Source organism: Oryctolagus cuniculus, chromosome 1 (assembly GCF_051225735.1).
Source record: "Oryctolagus cuniculus isolate XC-2025 breed Fujian yellow rabbit chromosome 1, ASM5122573v1, whole genome shotgun sequence".
NCBI classification, from domain to species: domain Eukaryota; kingdom Metazoa; phylum Chordata; class Mammalia; order Lagomorpha; family Leporidae; genus Oryctolagus; species Oryctolagus cuniculus.
This window is the reverse complement of record NC_142867.1, coordinates 198493071-198518740: the sequence shown is the minus strand read 5'-3', so window position 1 is coordinate 198518740 and position 25670 is coordinate 198493071. Positions and strand designations below refer to the sequence as shown.

General features: G+C 44.8%; 1 protein-coding gene across 21 annotated transcripts in view; it reads right to left on the bottom strand.

The window, feature by feature from the left end:
* The window catches only part of UNC13B (unc-13 homolog B), a 267751-nt gene that overhangs the window by 29803 nt on the left and 212278 nt on the right, over positions 1-25670 (bottom strand). For 19 of the 21 annotated variants that reach the window (XM_089300153.1, XM_089300158.1, XM_089300170.1 and 16 more), the window contains 3 exons: positions 6016-6062; positions 3542-3620; positions 338-412 (listed from right to left, as the gene is read on the bottom strand). In XM_089300153.1, the coding sequence (XP_089156279.1) occupies positions 338-412; positions 3542-3620; positions 6016-6062 (201 nt within the window). Of the gene's footprint in view, positions 1-337; positions 413-3541; positions 3621-6015; positions 6063-8431; positions 8455-16155; positions 18686-25670 lie in introns of all 21 variants that reach the window. The other 2 variants (XM_017339944.4, XM_089300147.1) reach the window with 1 other exon arrangement.

Genomic DNA, 25670 nt, shown 5'->3' with positions numbered 1-25670 from the left:
GAATTCCCCAATATAGTGTGCTCTAACTCATGTTTGGCTTGACCCTGGATCTGAGCCTGTCCCAGCATTTGCACATACTAGGAAACAGGGAGTAAGAGGCCCACCATAAAACCCCAAGTTCAATGGTCACATCTTTCAACACGAGAGTTGGGTTTACTCTCTGGTCTGGACTACTGCCTCCCCTAGTGTGGGGAGAAAAACAAGACATGAGGCTAGTTATATGTCTCATCAATATGTGTGCCCAGTACTCTTGAATTCCTAGGCAGAATTCCCAGGCTACAGAGACGGTCACCAATCCTGAGGTCAGGGGACTCATGAAGGCCCTTGTGTCACTCACCAGCTCTTCATCCTTGAGAGAGGTACGTGTAGCCATTGCAGAAGAAATCCCTGCCTTCCGGGACTGGAGCAGCGACTGTGAGACAAGAGCTGCTGTCAGCCCCAGCATACCCAGGGGCGGGCAGAGTCCTGGAGAGGGAGCCTCAAGGACCAAAGCCATCTGGCTGTCACTCATTACTTTCTGCTTTCACTGTCATTCACAGGGAATGCCCCTGGCAAAAACCCACGGCCCTCAGGGGACTGTTCTACCAGTGTCAGGACAGTACTTCCTTTAGGGTATCCAGCACCCAAAGAGCTTCCCTTTCCCTCACTCTTCTTGGGTGTCCTACCCCACAGAAATTCCTTATCTATAAAAAGACAAAGAAAAATTAAAAGTTTAGAAATTAGGGTAGGAAACAGGTAATTAAGAATAAGAGAGACATAGCTCTGTCAGTGTCACATTCAAGAACCATCACAGAGAACAGTGGTTCCATGCTAACCCCTACCCCTTGACACCTCCCAAGTCCACACAATTCCCAGGGGACTGTAGAAGCCAGAAGGGCGCATGGCAGGTGGAAGGGGCAATGGATTCTCAGTTAACTTGAGCAAGTCTGAGAGCTGAGTCTGCCCTGCTAGCCACGCTCTCGTGTAGAGGGGTCTCACATACCTGCCAATGCCAAGCTTTAGGGGCAAGTCCCTGGAGAGGCACATGGTTTCCCTAAGATAGTACACACTGGACACAGAGAAGTCATATCATCTTAAGCAGCTGGGAGAGAGGGAACTGCAGTGATTTGGGATGTGGACTCTTGGGATGGGCAGGGGCTCTGGAGACACTCACCATAGCCTGCGCAGAGGAAAGCAGAGAAAGGAACAACATGATGTTAAAGGCCCCTAAGGGCATGAAAACTTGCAGAGGAGACAGAGAAGTTCTTCCCTAGACTCCAAAGTAGGGAACATGTCCCAGCCCTCTTTGCTTCTGACCATCAAAAACTGTCTTCAACCCAGGCAGCTGGCCAGGCCCCAGTGCCCAGAGCTCCTAATCTAAGGAGGGTTACGCCATAAAGTGAAAGACAGGCAAAGGTAAAAGACAGATTAAGGAAAACAAAAAAAATAACCAGACACTTGCTGATGGTAAGGAGAGAACACAGGATGAGAAAAAAAGAAGGAAGAAAAGGAAGAAGAAAAAGAAGAAAAAGATGTGTGATAACAAAGGAAGAAAAGAAAAAACAGATGACATTGGAATTTATCTTCAGCTAGATGAAGAGCTAGTAGAAGAGGTTATTGGAAAGGAGGAAAAAGAGACAGAAGATACACAGATGGTAGGAATTAACGAGGAAAGGAAAACAGAAGATGAAGAGAAAACTGCACGTGATACTTCCATTCAGCCAACTAATGGAGGAGAAACAGGTGGGAAAAAAACAGCAGAGGTTGGGGGAGAAGAAAAAGGAGCGACTAGGAAAACCAGAATGGGAAAAAATAGAATAGGAGCAGAAGACTGCTGTAAATAAAAGGGTTGAGTCTTACTGAACCCATATACCTTCTACATCTGGTCTTAGAGCTCTGAGACTCTGGGAGAGCCTGGATCTCACTCTATACCCTGCCCCTCCCCAGGGCCACAGAAAATTCCTTGAGCTGATGCTGCTTCAGAGGTATGAGTCTCTGAATGGGAGCTTCTGGTCATCCTGGAGCTCCTGAGGTCAGCTTTCATTTCCAAGCCTGTTTCAATTCAATTTCACAAATTTTTATAATTGCTTTTCAGTGCCAGCCACTAAGTTAAAGAGATAGTTAAAAATAGGATGAGAAACCTTTTTGCTGCCAAGGGCCATTTGGATATTTATAACATCACTCGTGGCCTATACAAAATCATTAACTTAAAAATTACTCTGATATGAAAAGCCCATGAGAGTGTTTCAGGCATGGAAAGCCAAGACACTCTGGCAAAAAGATCTCTGTGAGTGAGATCCCAGTGGAAAGAACAGGTCTTCAAAGAGGGAGGTGCCTTTCTCTGAAGGGAGGAGAGAACCTCCACTTTGACTATGACCTTGTCTAAACAAGATAAGAGTCGGAGAACTCAAGGGGCTTCCATAGCCTTGGAAACTCATGACTGGTGCATAGGGAGATTACTGATGCCATAAACAGGAGTGTCAGTTTGTAAAGTCAACAACAGGAGTCACTGTGCACTTACTCCTCATGTAGGATCTCTGTCCTTAATGTGCTGTACACTGAGGCTTAATGCTATAACGAGTACTCAAACAGTATATTTCACTTTGTGTTTCTATGGGGGTGCAAACGATTGAAATCTTTACTTAATGTACACTAAACTGATCTTCTGTAAAAAAAAAAAAAAAGAAATTATCAATTCCCAACTTGACTCTCACTGGGATTAAACATGACAATAGGTCTGATCTGATTTCATCATCATTTAAAAAAAATCATCTATTATTTATCACTTTATGTTTCTGTGTGGGAACAAACTGTTGAAATCCTTACTTAAGGTATACTAAGCTGATCTTCTGTATACTAAGATAATCGAAAATGAATCCTGATGTGAATGGAAGGGGAGAGGGAGTGGGAAAGGGGAGGGTGGTGGGTGGGAGGGACGGTATGGGGGGGAAAGCCATTGTAACCCATGAGTCGTACTTTGGAAATTTATATTCATTAAATAAAAGATAAAAAAAAAATTACTCTGATATAGAGTTACTGAATTTTGAGTCCCGCCTGCAGTTGCCTTGGCAGGGCCAGACCAAATGATCACAGGGGCCTTCTGCAGCCCATGGGCCAGACATTCCCTTCCCTGATAGAAAGTCTATGTTTTGGGAGGAGACTTGCCCTTGACTTCCAAGAAGGGGACAAGGTCCAGTAATGCTCATCTCACACCAAGCTCAATGATCTAGGTCAAAGGTTAGAGGTCACCAAAGAACATTTTAGAAACACCTAGAGGAGCTACATACCTGGAAGAAGACACTAGAACCCAGCTCTGAGGGACAAAACCACAAATGTTCTAGATAGGAACTTGATCTAATGAAGAACACAGGCCTCTGACTAGGGAGTAAGGTAGAACAAGGTCTCACTGAAGCCATTACCGTGTTACAGTAAGGCTTCAGAATGATCATCAGACCAGTGCGGGTCACTATATGGACCACTTTCACTTTTGACAGCTTGCTAAGGCCCAATGTGGGGATACCCTAAGGCTAATGCCTAAGCCTACACAAGAGTCTTCACTCACCAGATCACTGACAAGTGGCAGTGGCTTCTTTCTGCGTAGATCTGGCATGCTGTCGATGCCATAGAGCCCTCCAGCTGGCCTGAGGAGAGAAGAAAATATATCAGAACCTTCAGCCATGCCGAGTGATTGACACATTCAGTGTTCCATTCTCCCAGCTTTCTTTCTCCTCAGAGGAGATGAACTGACTTCAACCATGTGCCTCTGAGGAGGGGAAGGAAGGCAGAAAATAAAGAAAATAAACTCATGGGATAGTAAGCAATGGAATCTACCTCAGGATGCTTCTTAGAGTCTCCTAAGGTTTTATGCCAATGACTGAGAGCTCTTTCATCCCTCAGTGACAGTATGAGGCCCTTCTCTTTATCTGAAGGTGCCTGTGCTCTGTAAGTCAAGGTGGGAATTGTTGGTCAAAGGGGCTCTTCCCCATACTCGGGCCAGGACTACACTCCCCATTGGTAAGTTTTGCCTGGCCTGTGTGAAGACAGAGTCCACAGGAATGGCTCTACAGGAAGAGCCTGCTGCCTAAATGAGCAAGACTGCCAAACAATGACATGTAGAAAGAAGCCTTCTCCATCCATCAGTAAGAGAGTCACCAATTCTGTCCAGATCTCCTGAGGAAAAAGGGTCTCCATGGAGAGGAGAGTTCCTGCAATCAAGTGGAAGCAGGGGAAGTGGAAGGGGAGACTTCCAAAAGAACAGTGGAGGCAGTGGGGGAATCCTTTAGGAAAGAAACAACAAAAGAATACAAAGAGGCTGGTCTAGCTCTAGGGACACATCAACAGGAACAAGGGGAAAAATTGCAGATGGAGCAACTGGAGATTTTAAAATGTTATACGTGTTTCTATACTTATTAATTTTGTTGTTCTTTGCCTGATCTTCCACAATGATCTGCAGTAAAACAGAGGATGTCCAAAAAAGACTTCCATGTAGATGAGCTGCATTTTAGCTCCAATTCTACTAACTCACTACATGTCCTCAGTCAAAATTTCTTCCTCTTTGGGGCTTAATGCCACTGCTATAATGTGAGGTGGACAGACTACAAAATCTCTCTGGCCTTTTGGATGATAAAATCCTGAGCCTTTTAAAAAGAACTCATGTACTTGGTTTTAATGAGAGTAATGAGGTAGGCAGAGTAGCTGGGGCTGTATACCACAGCTGGTCTAGAGAGAACTCTGGAAGAGTAAATAGGTTCTTACAACTATATGGCAAAGAATGGAACCATAAATTGGTTCAAGGCCAGGAGTTGGAAAAGGCAACTGGTCATTCCAATTTCCATTAAACTGGCTCTCTGAGCAGAGGACGCTTTATTTTTAATGAGACTACCAGGCCTAAGGAAGTTGTGTATTGTGACAACTCCCAAGGACTAAGATGACAGAAAGGACAGAAGTTAGCAGTGAATTATTCAGAAACTTCTGCGTGGCTCCGTTTAAAAATAGTTCTGATATGTCATGGGCATGTATATATTTTATAATTATTAGAGGAAAAAAACTAAAGCTCACTGAACGAAACCAGTGCCACAAATTTGTAGTTAATTCTAAAAACTACACTATGCATCTCTTAAAACAATGTTATTTGCAACATAAATGATCATTTCTAAAAGAAAGCACCTTAACTCTTTTTCTCTCTCAAGAACAGACAATAGGGGCTGTGGTGCAGTAGGTTAATCCTCTGCCTGTGGCGCCGGCAACCCATATGGGTGCCAGTTCTAGTCCAGGCTGCTTCTCTTCCGATCCAGCTCTCCCCTGTGGCCTGGGAAAGCAGTAGAAGATGGCCTAAGTGCTTGGGCCCCTGCACCCATGCGGAAGACCAGGAAACAGCACCTGGCTCTTGGCTTCAGATCAGCGCAGCTCTGGCTGATGCGGCCATTTTGGGAGTGAACCAATAGACAGAAGACCTTCCTCTCTGCTTCTCCCTCTATCTGTAATTTTACCTCTCAAAAAATAAAAATAAAAAAAGAACAGGCAATAGTTGAACAGCTTAAACCGACTCTCGGTACAATCACATGGGTCTGAAACTCCAAGACAGAAAGCACAAACAGAACATGCAGAACTCGGAGAGGGATGCCACCTGCATCTTGATGAAGCGCAGAAAGGAATGCATAGGTGACTCACAACACCTGAAACAGAACCAGCTCCGCCACCGATGGAATGGAAAGAAATATTTCCAAATGTAGATAACTTTTCTAATTTCCTCATTCTTCTACCTAATGACCATGTTACCAACATGATACAATGGATCAGAAATTAGAAAAGAGGATGGAGGAGCCTTAGCGCTCCCTCTCCTGCTCTATAGGAACTACTCTGTCCACAGAGTTCTCCTCTCTGCCCAGAGAACCAACCAACCACCTGACAATGGAACCTCCCCCTTCTCTAGGATCTAGCATATGGAGCTATTTCCACCACTTTCCAGGGGGGGAAACTAAAATCAGTGAGAGAGGTTGGAGAAAACCCATAGGAATCTTGCGATGAATCACTTACCCTTCTGGGAGCCACTGAGGCACAGAGGGGTCACCATCATCTGGAATCTTTAAGAAGAGATAGAAGAAGGTTAGATCATGGGAACGATGGGATTCTGTCTGGTGGCTGGGCAGTAAGCAGTAAAGGAGGAAGCCCAGAGCGATGTATGTCACATTCACTGTATGGTGACATAGCCAGCTGGAAGTCTATGCCAATGCCCTGATCAGCCACAGCAACAACTGGGTTGCTCTATTTGTCTCCCTTCTGCCCAGTGAGGAGAAAGGACAGGTCAAGCTCACAGAGGTCCCAGTGTGAAGGGTCACCGGCAGTGAGAGAGCTGTCAAAACTCATACTCCTCTCATATGAGCCACTGGTATAGAGAGCAATAAGCCAAGCCCAAGAGAAGGGACTCCTTAGGTTTCGAGACTTCACTAAAGCGAAACAACTTCAGACAGAGTCTGGTCTTCTTCTGGCAATATGCCTAAACTCTCCAGGCTGCCTCGGAGCCAGACCTGATGGTTCTGGATTCCCACCTCATCTTGTGGTTTGACTTAGCTTGGGCTCCCCGAGCCTCTGACTTATCAATACTGAGTACACATGTATGAGCATGCTGATGCTGAGTCCACTCTCTACATTTGACAATTTCTATTAGAGTCCAGGGCAGATTAGATTTCTGGATTATAATTCTGGTGAATTTTATAGGCTCTAGATTTAAAGTTGAAAATTGAGGCACCAAATAATTCAAGGAAGAAACAGTTTTAAAAATGCTTCTTAAAGGCTTAGAAATGAACAAAACAAAAACAAACTAAAACCAAACCATAAACCAAAAAGCAAACTCTTCAAGCCACATGCAGGCAAGAGAGTTCCAAAGCTGCCAGAGCTCTCCAGGGAACTGCTGAGAAGCACAAGACATCCCAGCTAATGGCTCTGGAGCTTCCTGTTCCTCCTGTTTCCCTCCAATCACAACAACTTCCTGGCCTCCTGTCTTGGGAGAGGTTGTGGACAAGCTATAGGTGGGAGAAGTTATAGATAGAATTGGGCAAGATGGAACAGAGTGAGGGGAGCTAGGACAGGGCTAAAGGGTGACAGAAAAATAGGCAAAGATTACTCTGGAACAACAACAAAGTCAGATGACCTTAGAATTTTAAGACCCTTCTTCAAGGTTGTCTATGTTGTAAATCAAGCCTTATCTGCCTACTGCCCGCAGCCCCTATCCAATTCATCTGCCTTCTACCCTGGTTTTGTGGGTGAGATGATATTGGTAACAGGAAGGCCAGGCCCAAAAGGCAGCTAGAAGTTGCTGAAGCAAAAGTCTATGGGTACAAAAGAAACAATAGTAGGTGAGAAATAATGAAAAAAACTGAAAGTCTCCAGAGGTTGCTTGTGAGGAGGGAAGGGAGTGGGCACAGGGGAGAGTCCATCCCCAAGTCCCTGTATCCTGTCAACCAGAACTTATCTTCCTTTTGGAAATTGCCATTGAACCGAGCAGATTCTTATTTCCTGTCCAGAATTAGATATTTGCTAGAAGCAGCCACCGGACTTCAGGAAGCAAAGTCACAAAAAATTCTTTGGGAGCCAGGCTCAGATCATGCACATTTCCTGTGCTCAGAGGGGACAACAGGGCTGCGAAAGCACAGCGCATGCACACACAGCACATCAAGAGAGGGCAGTGGAGTGGGAGGAGGTCTAGATAAAGCACCCACAGCAGGAATATTCATAGACACAGTTGTGCCTAAGGGAAACAAGGTGAGCACAGACCCTGGGCCTGTGGTTTCAGTACAGGTGCACAGACTCATTTGGGCAAGATTCACAGTGTTCACTAGAGCCTGAGTCACAGGCAAAACAAACTCACTGAACTCAAGAGCCAGTACGTACAGGCACAGAGAACTAGTATACTGTGCATTTGTATGGGTCGGGAGAACCACACAACAGCTCAAGGGAAGCCTGTGCTCACAGAGAGGCCAGGGAGCCTGTTCAAAAGCACAAAGCACATTCACACTTAGGGCCTCAGGCAAGAGGCACAAAATGCCTGTGGCAACTCCTGCTCTCAAACACAAAGTACGCTTGCATGCTGGGCTCAGCTAGGGTTTACAGCATATGTCAGAATTTGCAGCAACAGGTCAAAATGGACACTCAACTGCACAGAATAGAAGAGAAAAGCAATCAGTATCTGGGGGAGCCACATGGAACAAAAGTGGAAGCACATACATGCTACGCTGAATGTGCTGGCACACGCATTCCCACGCTGTGCTCCAGGAATGTCTTCAGGAGCACACACAAGCATGGAACATGCACACAACTGCTTTCCAGAAAAACAGACTATCTGCATGAGCCAAAGCTCAGAGGCACAGATCATGCACACATATACACTCAGAGTGCTTAGAAGGAAGAGTGGAGAGCAGACAACACGAAGGGCCCAAAGGGCCAGAGGCACAACCTGAAGGGCTCCTCGCTTTCCTTCTGCAAGGAGAGAAAGAGCAGAAAAGAAGGGCAGAAAGGTTAGTAGATTCAGTCCTATAGCAGGGAAGGAACCCAAAGGGAATGTTGGCTAAATCCCCATGGAGAGGGCAAGGTTCTCTGGACACCTAGGCAGTCACAGGATAAAGTCTGCCTGGGGCTTCTGGTCATGCTTTCCCCCTTTTCAAAATGGCCTGTATACAGGGTCAGGGCTGTCAGGCCCACAACACCAGCTTTGTTAGCAAGGACTAGTCCAACTGGCTGAACACAGCAACTTCCTTCCACAGAAGCCACATCAGTTTACTAAGGATCTAGGACTAAGATCTAAAATTCCAAGACCTAGTGGCAGAACCCTTTCCATTTTGCAAGAAGATTTGGCCATGAATTTGCCCTGTGAGCTCTAGCCTGTTTTCCCAGTCCCGAAATTGATTTAGGCCAGTTATGGGCCTGTAGTTAAAGTCAGGACCAGAATGCTGAATGGTTACAGACCTTGGGGCATCAACTGGCTGCTCCTTAACAGAAGTCACAGTTATCTGGATGCTAAAACCATTGATGCAATCCTAAACTTGATTATTAAACCCACAACAAGACTCCAAACTGACACTTACAGAAGTACCCAAGCAAGCCACAATATAAGAATACAGTCGAGATTATCACTCCTTTCCCATCTGTCAGACTATACTGCCTTCTAGTAACACATGGATAGGCCCACAGGCACATCTATCTGCACCTGCTTACTCTCCTCCACTTCCTTTTCCCACACTTTTTAAGACTACAAGTAGAAGGGAGAATCCAAGGAACTAATTCACAAGTTCCCAACTTTTCAGACTGTTTCTTATGACCCAATGGATCACCTGTTCTGACAAAAGAATGACTTGAGGACTAGGAATCCTCCTGCTGCTCCAGGTGGGTGGCAGAAATAAGACACTTCTGAAACGGGGACATAGCTCATCTACATCCTGTCTGCACCAGAACACTCTGTTCCCTTTGAATAAGAAAATTAGGCAAGGAACACGTTAACTGACCCTGTGACTCAAACTGGAAATGTCTGTCTCTTCCTCCTCCACTATTTTAAATACTTCTACACATCCTGTCAAAGTTATTTTGATCATGTCCTTTTGTTCTCCCTAGATTTTCCCATAATGCCTAAAGAACAAAACTCTTACAGCCAACAAGGCCATCAAAGCTGTCCGTGATCTGACCCCAATCTCAGATTTCTCCTCTCCCATTCTCCTTTTCTGAGCCCAAATACAATTCCTACAGTCTAAATGCCTTGTTTCTCAAAGAGGTTACATACTTAAAATTCCAAAGATTTACTTACTCATTCTTCCCATCAGCCTGAAATAGAAACTCACACCTCCTTCCAAAGGGTAAAATCCCATTCCTTCCCTGAAGCACAGCTCTGGGAAGCTTTCCCTGATGCCTATCCAAGCAAGAGTTAAGCCCTCTTAGTGATTCTAAATTCTGTTCATTTCTGTTAGTGGTATTTCCTACATTATGCCTTGACAAATCCTACCACTGTACAAATAGGAACCACAGCAAACAGATGCAGGTTTTTAATCAACTGGGCCCTAAGCACCAAGAGACTTGATAAGTCTCTTCCATTTCACTGCTAAGCTCCTCCCTCTCCCACTTCTCAAAATAACTACATTTAAACTTCAGGTGCTGCCTGTGATACTGGCATCCCATATGGGAGCCAGTTCCAGTCCCAGCTGCTTCACTTCTGATCTAGCTCCCTGCCAATGTGCCTGTGAAAGCAGTGAATGATGGTCCACCTAGGGCCCCTGCCATCCACGTGGATGAGCCAGATGGAGCTCCTGGCCCCTGGCTTCAGCCCAGCTCAGCCCCACCCATTGCAGTTATTTGGGGAGCGAATCAGTGGTTGGAGGATCTCTTTCTCTCTCCCCCTCCACCTCCCTAGCTCTCTGTAACTCTACTTTTCAAATAAACAAATAAATCTCTAAACTTCAGGTCCCTACTTTGCCCCAAGACATTAACAACTAACTATTGCATATCACTTAGATATCCTGCATTTACTACAAAGCCAAAATGTCCAAACACTAAACATGTCTACCACCCCTAAACTCCTTCTCCTCCCTGTATCACAGACCCCTTTCAGCCCCAGACACCAGATTTCTTCCTTTTCTACCCTATCTCTGTCCAGTCAATGACCTAGCCCAATTTATTCCATATATGCTAAATCTCTAATTATCTCTGGCATCAATTCCTGCCTCTCCATTCCCAACTTCCACTGCCCTTATCCAGAACCTCATGGTTTATTATCTGGACTATAACAAGAGACTCCAAGCTGCCTTTTCCGCCTCTAGACTTGCTCCTCTCCAATTCATTCTCCAAATTTTTAAATTTCAAACTCCTGATCACATGTTGTTTAACTGTATCAATGGTGCCCCATTCCTTATTACAGCACTTCAGGTACTTTAACATTTGTACTTGTCCTACTAGTCTTACTTTTCTCCCACTCCTTTCATGTGCTCATATCCAAGGCTGACAAACACTGTCCACCACATCTGAGCCTCAGCACACCTCCCTCACATCTCTCTCATGTCTACTGGGTGGGATCAGACTCATTCTTTAAGACGGTGATCAAATATTAATGTCTCTGGGAAATTTCTGTATCTGTCTTCCTCCTAAAGGCAGAAGTAGGTGCCTCTCCACCATGTGCTCATGATCCCCACCTTTCTATGAAAATATGTTGTCAACACCAGGTTTTACGGTAGCTGTCAGTATAAACATCCCTTTTTATACATCTCGAAAACTGTGAACTTCTTGAGAATCTCTTATATGAGAAAGGATTCTGTGAGTTTTTTAATATTTCTTTTAAAATTTTATTATTTACTTTAAGAAGCAGTAAAGTTCACATCCCAAATGCCCATGATGGCTAGAGCTGGGCCAAACTGAAGCTGGGAGCTGGGAGCTCAATCCAAGTCTCCCTTGTGGGTGAAAGTAATCCAATTACTTGAGCCATCAGGAAGCATTAGCAGGAAGCTGGAATTGGGAGCCAGAGCGAGCCACTGAACATGAGCACTCTGATGTGGCAAAAAGGTGTCCCAACCACTAGGCCAAATGTCCACCCCAATTCTTTTGGAGAACTTTTTGAGAGCGTGGAATATATAAATTATTTCAACTTTGAAACCTGAATGCTCAGCACATTTTCCAACATTCAAAGGTGATGAAATTTTCAGGACTTAGAAAATAACTTCTCTAAAATAAGTTCTTGATAGTACCACAAAAGACACAGATCTCTCAGTCTATTTCATTTTCCAGATCCAAGGAACTACTATCCTACCTACCTTCTCAGTTTGTCTCACTCACTAGGACAAACATGATTCTTGTAAAACAACAACAAAAAAAAATTCTTGTGACAGCGCTGTGGTGCAGTGGGTTAGCGCCCTGGCCTGAAGCGCTAGCCTCCCATATGGGTGCCAGTTTGAGACCCAGCTGTTCCACTTCCGATCCAGCTCTCTACTATGGCCTAGAAAATCAGCAGAAAATGGCCCAAGTGCTTGGGCCCCTGCACCCATGTGAGAGACCCGGAAGAAGCTCCTGACTTCGGATCAGCGCAGTTCCAGCCATTGTGGCCAACTGGGGAGTTAACCATTGGATAGAAGACCTCTCTCTGCCTCTCTTCTTTCTGTGTAACTCTGACTTTCAAATAAATAAATAAATCTTTTAAAAAATTCTTGTTAAGAATCAAACCTTTTTCCTAAGAATATATTCCACTCACAGTTTTTAGCTTAAATTATAAAAGGGCCGGCACTGTGGCACAGTAGGTTAATCCTCCACCTGGGGCACCAGCATCCCATATGGGCACTGAGTTCTAGTCCCGGCTGCTCCTCTTCTGATCCAGCTCTCTGCTATGGCCTGGGAAAGCAGTAGAAGATGGCTCAAGTGCTTGGGCCCCTGCGCCCATGCGGGAGACCAGGAAACAGCACCTGGCTCCTGGCTTCAGATCGGCACAGCTCCATCCATTGTGGCCATTTTGGGAGTGAAACAATGGAAGGAAGACCTTTCTCTCTGTCTCTCCCTCTCACTGTCTGTAACCCTACCTCTCAAATAAATAAATAAAATCTTTTTAAAAAAAATGTCTACACAACAACTGCTTTGCAGGAAAAGGCCTGGTCCCTAAGAAGGCTCTCTCTTCCAGGGGGTCCAATGTGACAAACTACCTTAGCATCACTACCCACAATATGCCCAGTAAAACAATCTTAACTCTACTGTGCTCTCAAGTCAAAAAACTTATTTGAGCTTGCATTCCCTTATCTGTTAAAAAAAAAAAAAAGTGGGCAAAAAGAGTTACCTCCCAGGGTTACTGTGAGGATTCAACTGTTCCAACAAATACTTGGTAAGAACTTGTAGCCTATGCCAAAGTTCTTGGTACTGCTACTCTTGGTGCTGGTGATACACCAACAAATAAAGCAAACGCCCTGATCCTGAGCACCTTTTATTCTAGTAGGAGGAGCAGACAAAAAGCAACAATGATAAAAAGGATGATAATAGCTAACACTAATTGCACACTCATTATATAACTGACATTTTATTTAGTGAGTTCATTTATTTCTCACAACTCTTCTGAGTAAACACTATTATTATTTCTACTTTTTGTCTATTAAAGTGAAGATCAGAAATGTTAAGAAATTCGTTTATAGTCACAGCAAACAGCAAAGCCAAAATTCAAAACAGGAATTCTGATTCCAGGGTCTGTTTTCCACAAGAAATAAATATACATCATGTGATGGGAGCTCTGCTGAAAAACTCAAATAAGGGGAAAATATAACATCCCAATGACAGTGTTAAGAGTTGCGAGTGAAACTTTACAAAAGGCTGTCAGAGTCTCACTGATAAAATGACATCTAAACAGAAACCTGAAGAAAGTGAGTAAAGAAAACACTGAGAGTTCTAGAAAAAGGTATTTCAGGTAGAACATACAAATGTAAAACCTGAGGTGAGGGCATAATTGGTGTGAAGCAGCAGCAAGTTTGCAAAAAGCACCACTTCAAATGCGGTTCAACAGGCCCTTATAAGAGTTCTGGTTTTCATTCAGAGTGATATTAATAAACTCACTAGAAGGTTTTGAGCAGAGAAGGGGTATGATCTGAGTCATGCCTTGTAAGGACTGCCCTGACTGCTGGCGAGAACAGACTGTAGAGGAGCAATGGTAGAAGCAGCAAGACCAGCTAGATGACTGCAGAACAGCAAAGAAAGCTGATTTCTCAAGTGCTCTGTTGTGGCAGCAGCTGCTGGGACAGGAAGCAGCTCACCAGGACACAGTGACTGTTGTGGTGGAGTCTACAAAAGGAGTGTGCTGCTGAGAGGCTGACCTGTGTGCTTACCCTGCTCTCAGAGCAGCAGTCAGGCCTGGACTCAGCACTGAAGAACCACAAAGGGAAGCGGCCTCCACCCACCCTCTAACGCAGCCCCTGCAGCCCTCAGGCCGTACCGCCTGGTTCTCTTCCCTGCTGCTCTGTATCATCACTGCTTCTGCCATCCCCTGCTCACTGCAGGTACCACAAGGTCCTGCACTGTCTAGCACTCCTCCAACCAGGGTTTAAGGAGTTTGTAAGGAAGTACTGCTGTGATATTTGTGGTTTCTACTGCCGTAGCTGAAATAACTTCTAAAGGTCTGGGAGATAGCAGTGGGGAGGTGACAGGTTGCAACATCAAGGAGAGAGACTTCCCTTACAGCAGAGGAATTACGGAAAGCTTCCTAGAAGAACTGATGCTTGGGCTGTGTGTTGAAGAATGAATAGATTTTGCTGGGGTGAAATGGTGAACACAGCACCTTAGGTTAGAACTAAGCAAGCATAAATGAATATGGTAAGAACAGAAAGATTAAAGCAAATTTCTAAGACATAAATTTCCTTTTAGAGGCATATGATAGGACGATGGGAGAGAAACTTGGAAATGTAAACTGGAGACCAACTGGAGTAACCATGAGTGGCAAGTGAAGAAATCCAGACTTTCTCTTATAAGGAGTAGTGCCAGAGCTATTTGGAAGAATAGTATGATTTACATTTTTGGATTTTAAAAGGTAACTTTATGACTTCGTATTACATTAATATGATGCAAATTCTAAAAATGTGTAAGAGGATATACATAGAAAAATATCCCCCCTATCCAATTAATATTTACCTAATACCTCTCCCCATGGGCAACCATATGTAGTCATGGGCCTCATAGTGATGTTTCAATCAACAGCACACTTTATATACAACTGTATACACCACATAGCCTAGGTGTATAGTAGGCCACACCATCTAGGTTTGGGTAAGTAAATACATTATACAATGTTTGAAAAATGATAAAATCGCCCAATAATGCATTTCCCAGAACACAGTCCCACCATTAAGCGACGATGGCTGTCTCAGAGTCCCATGTATCTTTCCTTAGCCTACATATCCTGCAAGCAGACACTCTGGGCGTACTCTTCTCTTCCCCTCCTTATACAAATCAAAGTATCTTATGCAGACTGTTATGCCTGTTTGCTTTTTCACTTGTCAATATATTTTAGGTATATTTCCATTTTAGTACAGAGCTACTTTATTCTCTTTATAGCTACATGGTGCTGTATTCCATTGTTTGGATGTACCAATAATTGACTACTAAAAACCATGTTTCAAAAATAGCCTCATACATATGTCACTTCCCCATGTGAAAATGTATCTGCAGTAAACATTCCTGGGAATGGTGCTGAGAGCTCAAAGGGCATACATATGAGTAACTGATAAATTTTATCAATTGGTTTCCTTAGAGGTTATATCAATTTACATTCTCATCCTACCAGCAATGTATGAATGCCTGTTCCCTCACACCTTTGCCAACACAATATGCTTCAAGATTTTAATTTTGCCTTAGGAAGATTAATCAGGTTATATGCATAAGAGGACAACCCCATTTACATTTAAAACTGGATGAATACAGCATATGCTCTTTGGATAAATTTAATTTTGTTTGGGAGACGTAATTTTAAAGTTACATATCTCCCTAGTGCCTAGAAAAATGTTCTCTCATTTTTATTGTTCAAAACATTCCATTCTCTAGTTCTCAGGTAAGTGGTCCTTTGCTGGAGGAAATATGACCTGTGGAGGGCAGAATCAGACGTTCAGGCAAGGTCAGGATCACGTATAAGGACACTCTTACATCCAAACCAAGGTTCTACATCAGCAAGTCCAGGACTAGGAAGATGACACAGGTCAGAGTGGGGGAATTTCCACAGCTGCCTATAGGTGGAGAAGCCCCATCAGTTGCTGTGGATATGGCAGTTTCATCTCAAGAAACCCACAGAGAACCATCTTAAAATGCATGGAACTTTTTCTCAGCCCTTTCCATGCCTGCCAGCAAATGTGCCTCACCCTCACGTCTGCCTTCGCACTCCCACACCTACTTCATACCTAAAAGTCCTGTGGCTATAAACTACTTCTGCCCAGATGTCCCTCCCACTTTCAAAAGGTACTTTCCACAGCTCCCCCCAGTAAATAGGACGCTCCTCTAAGGACAGGAATTTCTTTCCTGTTACTCCAATTCCCACAGGATTAGCTTAAGGTCTGAGCTGGACTAATTTAGGCTGATTCAGGCTATGGACCTTCCCCATCACCTTGTGAAACTTGTCACCACACCAGGTCTCATGCTGGCCAGAGGGAGGCCATAAACAGCCAGCCAGGACCCCATTAAACAGAGGCAGAATACCTGAGGGCACGTCTTCTACCGAGAGATGATTTGCCTTCTGTACTAGCTCGTGCAAAAGTTTTTTTTGCCTTAGCCTTTTCTCTCTTAGGACATTTTTAAAATTGTTGATGCATTTGTTGAGGTAAATAGTCTCAGTACACACTTGCTCTAGGCTTAATCTGCTTTGCTTGGGGGATTCTGGCCCAGGACAAGTCTCGCTTCCCAGACATGGAGCCATAGCAAAACTTGGCAATGAATATGCAAGAAGGGAGTTATTAGAAGCAAGAGAGAAGCTGCTGGGATCCTTAGGAGTTTGGTCTTCCTGTGTGGAGGTGCCCAGCCCACCAGAGACCACACTGAGCAAGCTCTCACTCCCCTGACTTCCAGGGCTCTCCACAGAGCAATCCTGGGCACCCCCTAAACTCACTGTCCCAAGAAGTCGATCACTGTTCTCTGACTGGGAACCACTCTCGTTGCTCTCCAAGTCCTCAGGACTGAGGGACCCACTGTTCTCCAGCTTTTGAAACACCCCCTGCAGAGCCGAACGAAAATGGTGAATTGCTCGTCCCAGTTTGCTTGTGTAAAACTTGATTTCCACATCCTCATCCTCCTGTGAGCCACCCAGAACACAAGAAGCCTTGTCAAAGACATCCGTAAGGATCCGAGCCGCACATTCCTCCTCTTCATTCAGGTCAATATGAACCATGTCACCAAAAGCCTCAGGCCCCATGACAATCTCCTCCATCATGCTGCTGCAGCTCAGAGCGGCAAACTTTCTGGACTTGTCTGCCATGAGGTCCTCCAGCTGCTTGGCGCTCAGAATATCAAGCCCAGCTTCGCAGCCCAGGAGCCTGTCCTCTGCATTTGTTCTTTCTGTCTTCAGCACCCCAGACGGTGACAGGCAACTACTGGCCTCCTCTTTAGTGCTGCAGTCATTTTCTGGTTTTGCTACTTTACATGCTTCAAGTTCTTCGTTGCCCTGTTTGAGAAACTGGGATTTCCCAGAATCCTCTTCTTTTAACACTAGGGAAGCTTCCTCAAATTGATGGCAGGTGGACAGAGGAACTGCTTTCTCCCTCAGTTCACCAGAGTTGCCACTGATAATTTGAGATGGTCCCCATCTTCCTTTTCCTTCAGCTCCTGGTTTAGACGTATCCCTCTGCTTTGCTAGACTGTTGTTCTTGAGTAGGAAGGAATGGCCTCGCTGCTCAGGAAACTGGTGTTCTCCGTGTTGATTCTGAGCTTTCATTTGAGAGGATCCTGTCAGGGGTCCTCTGTCCCCTGTTTCCACTTGAAGGACTGGTTTATCCTGGTTTGAAGAACTCCAACTAGGATCCTGAAGCTGTTGTTGCCAAAATGACATAGACTTCTTTTGGGAATTCTTAGGGCCCTGCAGCCAACTTGGTTCTTCTTTGGTGGCAATCCGGACCCCTACATTCTGCAAGAGGATGGACTGCTGCAAGAGGAAATCCTTGTGCTCTAGATGGGCAAGCTTCACAACAGTGGGTCTGGGGGCAGGGGATCTGCCTGTCCTGTAGGCCTCTTGGACAAACCTGTTGCACTGTATGCCATTAAAACAGAGATGCTTGGTTAGGAAGCTATCCACCAGTTCCATGGTATTTTCCCCATCCTGCTCAGGAAGTCCATACAGATACAGAATGGCTTCCTCACTGGGTCTGTCTACACAGGGTTTCTGAGCCTTTTCCCCCTCGCACACCTTGGCGAGGGAGCTGTTGCCCCCATGCAAACCTTCTATTTCACTCATGACAGAGTCTACACAGGTAGAGACTTCATCCACTGAGCCCCGGACTTGGCTCAAGTGTTGTCGCAGCTCAGCAATCTCAGTCTGGAGACGGCTGATGCCTTGCAGCTCTCTGATGATGTATTCTACTACATCCCCCAAAGGCTCTCGCTGTTCATGGCCATAGCCTTGGCAGAGGCCTCTGGACAAAAGGGGCTTGGTTTGGTTCTTCTCTGAGGGCTCTTCATAGCTTGCGGTAATGCTAGCAGGTGAGAGGTCCTGAGAACCAGGCCCTGCAGTAGAGGCAGTGGAGCCCAGAGGAAGCTGGCTGTTGGCCTGCTGCCCAAAGCTGCAAAGTTGGGCCAGGTCCCTACCTCTGTCTCCGCCAATGGCTGAGGCTGCTGACCCACAGCAAGGGGGCGGACAGTTGTCCTCCAGGAAGGATCCAGCTGGGCCTGAGGCCTTGTTCTTATTGCCATACGTAGTCTCTGCCTTAGCCTTGTCTGGGGAAACTCTGGAGGAGGGTCCCAAAGTGACCATGATTTCTTCTTCGGACTCTTGCAACAACCGCTTCATTTTCTCCCTCACAGTTTGAGGAATTCTCTGCTTCTTCCTCTTACTCCTGGTCAGGATGCTTAATAGAGATTGCCTTGAAAGGTGTAAGCCTGTCCTCTCTTTTCAGCCTATTTCTAGCAATTACTGCTGACTGATGTCTTGCGTGTAACCCACAGTGCTGCCTGGAATGACCTTGTGTGTGGTGTCCAAACCTGGCACATTCCCCTGGATCCTGGCTTGATTCTTATCCCGTAGCTAGTGGAAAAGGAAAATAGTACACTCAGGTCAGAAAGCAGGATTTTAATCCGAATCAGCTGTCTCACAAGGAGAAGAATATTACCTCTAGAACTGTAGGAATCAACACTGAATTGCCTTCCAACCCTGGCCTTAAAGGATAGGCAGTCAGTTCTCTTACTTTGGTATCCCATTATAACACTGATGATCGAGTCTTTAGTGCTCTGGGTGAGCTACTGGGAGGTAAATAGGGCAAGGCCAGTGAATGATTCCTTATTTGAATCTTCACAAAATTCAGCACTAGGGTGTAGCTCAGGAATGAACAAACAGATGCTTAACCACCAAAGCTGAAACTGCACACACAGTGAAAGACGAGACATGGAATGTTCCTTCCACTCTGTTGTTCCAGTGAAGGCTGAGCTCACACACTGTATGCAGCAGTGCTTGCCCTTTGTTTAGGACGGCCATCTTTCACTTGGGAAGGAGGATCATGGCAAATACTTTAAATTTGGAGAAAAAAGTACTTTTACCTAATTCCACCAGTTCCATGGTATTTTCCCCATACTGGATACAGTATGGGCACAGTCACTACCCATAACTTAGGTGGCATTTAGACTGTGTGGATCTAGAGAGGCAGGCAGGCAAAGGCACACATATGATAGACACACATATGATAGACCCATAACTGGGGACGGAAGAGCCTGCTGATGCTGTGCTCCACTTGTAACTCCCTAAGGATTCTGTGCAGCCTAATCAATACCCAGATGCAGCTTTCCTGGGCCACGGAGGGTCCTTTAGAGTACCACTTTAAGTGACGGCCCAGCACATTATCCACTGCTCCAATAACAGAGGGTTGTTCCAACCCTTTGGTTAGCCTGGAGAGAACAATGCATAGCTCATCTAAGTAATTAAAGAAGGCTCCAGGGTGCTCTGTTATTATCCAAGAAAGTGAAAACAGACCTACCTCCATATCCTAAGCTATTGGTGACTATACAACAGACATAGAGATAATCATCGTCATCATTATATGGAGTGGGCTTCCATTCCTTTTTTAACTAAGAACGTGCCAAGTACAGGGAAAGAGCAGAGTGGCAAGGACAGAGGAGAAAGCAGCGACCCAGGAGATACTCTTTGGTTCTGCTAGGTCACTCTGGGAGGGTAAAGATAGGTTGGTGGGAGACGCGCTGAGCTTTCAAGTTATTTTACCAGAGATGGTTTCCCCATGTTTTATACTTGCTGTAAACTTCTAAGTCTTCTAAACTCTTGCCTCCTTTCATTTTCCTAGTGCTCAAGTTAATCCTAAGAGGAGGAAACGTCTTAAAGAATGCAAGCTGACTGCTGTCACAGCAACTCATTTTCAAGAAAAGCACCATCTACAGCTATAGACTGTGGGCCTAAAATTAAGAAACATTGTACTCGTCTAGACTAGCCGCATAAAAAAGACAAGTCATAGGACTTGGGATAAAGAGGAAGCTGATTCCTTTAGCTAGAAGTAACTAGGTCAAGAACCAACAGTCAGAAACTAGTCAACTTCCCATTACATATCTTCCCCTCTTCTTTCCAGCTCATCTGAGAACTCTACCTATCCTGCAAGGCAGTAGAGAGACCAATTTATCCATTATTGCTTTACCCACCTCAAATCTCAAGTGACCAGGTCGGTCTCAGTTTAGCTGTTGTGGGTGTTTTATGTGCACAGTCTGAATTCCTAGGTCTTGTGCTTAGTGGCCAGCTGTCTGTGCAAACATTCTATTTTAGGATTAGCTGAAATTCTTCCTTATCTCCTTCCACAACTAGAAAATATGTATTTCCTATGACACTCCTTTCTTTCTCCCCAACTGTGCAGGGACTGGTTGTCTCTGATTTGGTGCTGGCACACAGTGTTAGTCCTGAACAATGTCCCTGGCCCTACAAGGGATGAGCTACCAACTAGCCTTTTAAGTCTGTCTCAAAGGAGAAAGACTGTTACTAAACCAAGACAAAAGCTCTGTGTGAAACTACATGAGGTACTGAGCAAGCGCTACGGGACCTAGAATCAGGAGACTTAAGTTTGGGGCCTGCTTCACTGACGTCCTTGGTCTACATACTTGACCTCTCTGTGCATTCGTTTCCTCATCTAAAAAGTGGGCAAGACATTCCAGAGATGTTATAAAGGTAAAATGAGAGATTGATACTTAGTAAACTGTAAAACACTGCAATGCTGTTATTAACCTGACATGGTAAATCCTTCTGTCAACAAAGCAGGGAGACCAGTATCGAAGCCATGCAACCAATCATCTAAATGGTATCATCTGAGTGAACCATGACTCCACTCCACCTGAGACTATTACTATTCCCAGTCCTTCTAATGGTCTGCAGCAGTGCCTGGAATCCCACTAGGCAGATTAACATCCTTTGAGTTAGTCCTGTTTTCTTCTTTCCCCTTAAATTTTATGCATGTATATATGTTGTATTTATAGAAACAGGGAGGGAGGAAGAGAGAGAGAGGAATATCTTACATCCACTGGTTAACTCCCCAAACGCTCACAACAACCAAGCCAAAGCTGGGAGGCAGGAACCCAGTCTGGGTCTCCCATGTGAGTGCCAGGGAACCAGGTATTTAGGCCATCACCTGCTGCCTCCCAGAGTGTGCATTAGCAGGAGGCTGGATCACTGCATCAGAAGTGAAGCCAGAAGTTGAACCCAGATACAGTTTTCTTTTTAAGGTAGAAAAGGAAGCAGCAAAGAATTCAGGTCCCAGCACTTCTCTCAGGCAACCTAACAACAGGAGGAAGGGGCAAATGGTGATAGAGGCAAGTTTTTTCTTCCTGATGCTGGTGAGACATAGAATTCAAGGCCAGGTCTTCAAGGCCAACTGCACTTTGGTCCAAATAAGGCAGTTAGGAACAAAGATGAAGCTGACTTTCCTGTTACTGCTTCAAAGCAGGCCAGGCTAACCTGAGTCTATCTGTGTGTGCCCCTCAGATCAACACTCCAGATACACTTGGCCTAACCTCTGGACAGCGTCACCAATGTCTGCTCCCAGACTACCATGACTACCACACTGGCTGGCCAGCCACACAGGAGGCAAATAGGTTCAGAGCTTTTTCCTGTGGCCTTCTGAAGGACTGAAGGCAGACATGTTTGCTCCCCTTTGTTCCTGACAAATAGGAAATTTCCAATTAGAGCTACCATAGCAACTTCTCCCAGCCCCAGACAAAGACGCTTGCTTCCATGTTAAACAAATAAAAAGATCCTTCTAAACCTTCTGAGTTGGCAGTCACTGCCCCTGGATGAACTCTGAATTTAAGAATCATCTCCTGGGGATAGTTTCCCTAAAGGCAACAAACATACTCAGCCATCCAGGTCTTTAGGTTTGAAACAGGGGACAGAGCTCAATGTGATGCCTAAAGGATCAAATAGTCACTGTGCTCAGAGTTCAATAGGCTATCAGCAGCCAGAATGGGCAGAAAGGGCAATCCTCAGGGCCAGGAGGCCCAATTCACCGCCTTCCCCAGCTTCTTTTTGCTACTACTGTCTACAGTAATGTAATGATGGGGCTAAACTGTGAGGACCATTTGATCTCCAAGTCAATTCAAATGAATGAATGTGCCAAGCACTAAGCTATGTGCTGGCAATGTATGAATAAGCATAGTCCCTCCTCTCTAATATATTAAGGTTTAGAGATGGAAATAGACATATAGACAGTTATAATATAAAGTGATTCGTATTATCACAGAGGTTGTAATAAAAAGTAAGCATTTCATTCCAGGAGTGAAGAGTGGGAAGTGAATGAGAGGCTCATCAAAACCAAGACAAGTAAGGCTGCAGAGAAGTAATATGTGAGCTGAGATGAGAGGAGTCCATCCAGCTCAAACCTAGCCCTCCAGAATCCTATAAGGTATTCAGTGCCATCACTCTGCCTTGATTCTGGCCTAGCCACTCTGGTCAACTCTGCAAATTTCATTCTCAGAAATGATCACACCTTTCTGTGCTCTTTTTCTAAGGAATGCCTAAGGCTGGGAAAAATAAGGCGGGCCTTTCAAGGGTTATCTGTGTTCAAAAAGGGAACATCAAAACAAAATGAATTAATCAAAGATTAAAGCTGTAATGCTGGAAAGCTGAGAATTACAGCAGGGAGTAGACCCCTTAAATCATATCACACCAATACCAGCCTACCAGCCTCACACACACACACACACACACAGTCAAAAGAAAAAAAAAAACTGTTTTTTAATGGCTTTTTTTTTTTTACCCCTCTCTCTGATTTGTCAAATAAATGTGATTAGGAACGTGGTGAATCCTTGTAAAAATCTCTTCTGACCCAAATCTTGGCTTAGAGAAAACAACCAGGGGATCTCTGGCAACAGGCTAGGAATCTATGCATATATATCAACCAGCCCTTAATTAGTGTGAAACAATCCCAGCTGGCAGCAAGCCAACAGTTCTCAGTCCTCCACAGAAGACACATCATCGCTGGACCATTTACCAGTTACACTGTATGGCTAATATGGTAAGATGAATGGACTTCCAGGGCCATAACAGGAGGGGTACTCTTAGGATGTTAATCTTTGGGAAAAAATCAGTGCCTACAGAGTACCTTGCCAGAAGAAAATGATCAGAGCATAAGATGTGAAGAGTGAGATTAACCGATGCTGGTGTCATGGTGTAGCAGGTAAAGCCACTGCCTGCAATGCCAGCATCCCATATGGGCACTGGTTTGAGTCCCGGCTGCTCCATTTTTTATCCAGCCCTCTGCTGATGCAGGGCTAGGAAAGCAGCAGAGGATGGCCCAAGTGCTTGGGCTCTTGCACCCACATGGGAGAACTGGATGAAGCTCTTGCTTTGGTTTGGCCCAAAGCAGCCATTGTGGCCATTTGGGAAGTGAACCAGTGGACGAAGGACCTCTCTCTCTCTCTCTCTCTCTCTCTCAGGAATTCTGCCTTTCAAATAAATAAAATGAATCTTAAACAAACAAACCCAGTGAGATTAACCAAAGGAAATAAGATGCCTTGAACCAAATGCTTAGCAATGTCCTATTACTACAGTTCCCAGGATTTGCCATTCTTCCTCATTCTATACTGTGATCCAGCCTAGGGAGTAGTTCTGTTTGGCTATCACCATATTTTTCTAAATTGTGAATTTGGAAGTCTTTAGGCAGAGCAAGAACTCTAGTTTCTCGAAAGCCCAATTACCCAAGATTATACCTCTTGACCTAGAATGACACCCTTTGGTTGTTGCTGCCTAAGTGGGAGGTTCTTGCTTGAGGATCCACAGTAGGAGTGAAATCCATTACACTGGACGCTGTGCCTTATTGGTTTTTATATTCCCAATGCCTAGCACAGGGTATTACTATGCTAAGCACAGAGCCTGGAACAGAGTGAAAAATCAGTGTCATGAAAGAAATACACATGTATTTCAAGCAGTTCATGGAAAAACAGAAATACAAGATAATGTACACTTTCCCATGAACTTTTTGAGTTGATGGCAGAGCTGAGTTAGGTCTCCTAATTTTAAGTATACTTCTGTTTCCATGACAACATGCTGATTTCAAGTTTTAGGTTTTCTTTTAGATTAATGGCTTATAACCGCTTTTCATTATAAAACTAAGTTGAAAACCTCTCCCCAGTTATATTTACCCACAATTTTCTGAGAAATCACTCAAGACCAAAAATAAAGGGGGTGAGGGGTGTTGTGGCATCATTGGCCTCTGCCACACAGTCAATTAGCTGGTATTTCTCCAGCTTGTAAGACTGGTAGGAAAAGACCTTGCCACAATCCTCAGAACTCCATGTCATCTGCTGTGATAGGGTTCTCATGTGTCCTTCCAGTAGGAAAAGCTGCCTGGTCTTCCTGTTAGTGATGGGCCTAGAGCAGAAATACAATGTGAGCCACATAGGTGATTTTCAGTTTTCTAGTAGCTATGTAAAAAAGTTTTTTTTTAAAAAAGGTGAAATTGATCTTAATATATTTTATTTAACCCAATATCAAAATATTATCAACATGTAATCAATATAAAAATTACTAACTGTATAGTTGCACTCTTATTTTCATAATATGTCCCTGAAATCTCACATGTATTTTACATTTATAGCACATCTCAAATTAGACTAGCCATAAAGTACTTAAGAGTCACATGTGGCAAGTGGCTACCATTTTGGACAGCACAGGTCTAGAAGTTTGGCCACAGGACACTCTGGAGAGCCTTCAAAACCTGGCAATCGATATTCACTACAAAGAGCAGGCTGTCATCTCAGAGGCAGCAGAATTCTCTGTTCTTTCACTCATCTTTTCACCTGTTCACTTTGATTCTAGATGGAAGCAGCACAGTTCTGTTGTGTGATAGGCTCAATCCTTCTCAAGACTACAAAGAGGCCGGCGCCGCGGCTCACTAGGCTAATCCTCCGCCTAGCGGCGCCGGCACACCGGGTTCTAGTCCCGGTCGGGGCGCCGGATTCTGTCCCGGTTGCCCCTCTTCCAGGCCAGCCCTCTGCTGTGGCCCGGGAGTGCAGTGGAGGATGGCCCAGGTGCTTGGGCCCTGCACCCCATGGGAGACCAGGAAAAGCACCTGGCTCCTGGCTCCTGCCATCGGATCAGCGCGGTGCGCCGGCCGCAGCGCGCCGGCCGCGGCGGCCATTGGAGGGTGAACCAACGGCAAAGGAAGACCTTTCTCTCTGTCTCTCTCTCTCACTGTCCACTCTGCCTGTCAAAAAAAAAAAAATAAAAAAAAAAAAAAAAAAAAAAAGACTACAAAGAACATAGTAAGGTCTCTGCCTGCAGAGAATGAGACCCTTTCTCTCTCTCAACTTGACCATTTCTTGAAACCCTTATCTCCCTGTAGCTTCCTTCCAATACTCTGGGAAAAACCACAGAATAAACCAGGTCTCTTCAGAAGAAAGTGACCTCTCACACAAAAGGCTTAGAGTCTTCCCATATACATGAACATAATCTCAGTGCAGCTGGGTCAAAGATATGCCATCTTATACAGCTCAGTCTAGAGGGATACACAGTACTAATAAAATACTGTATT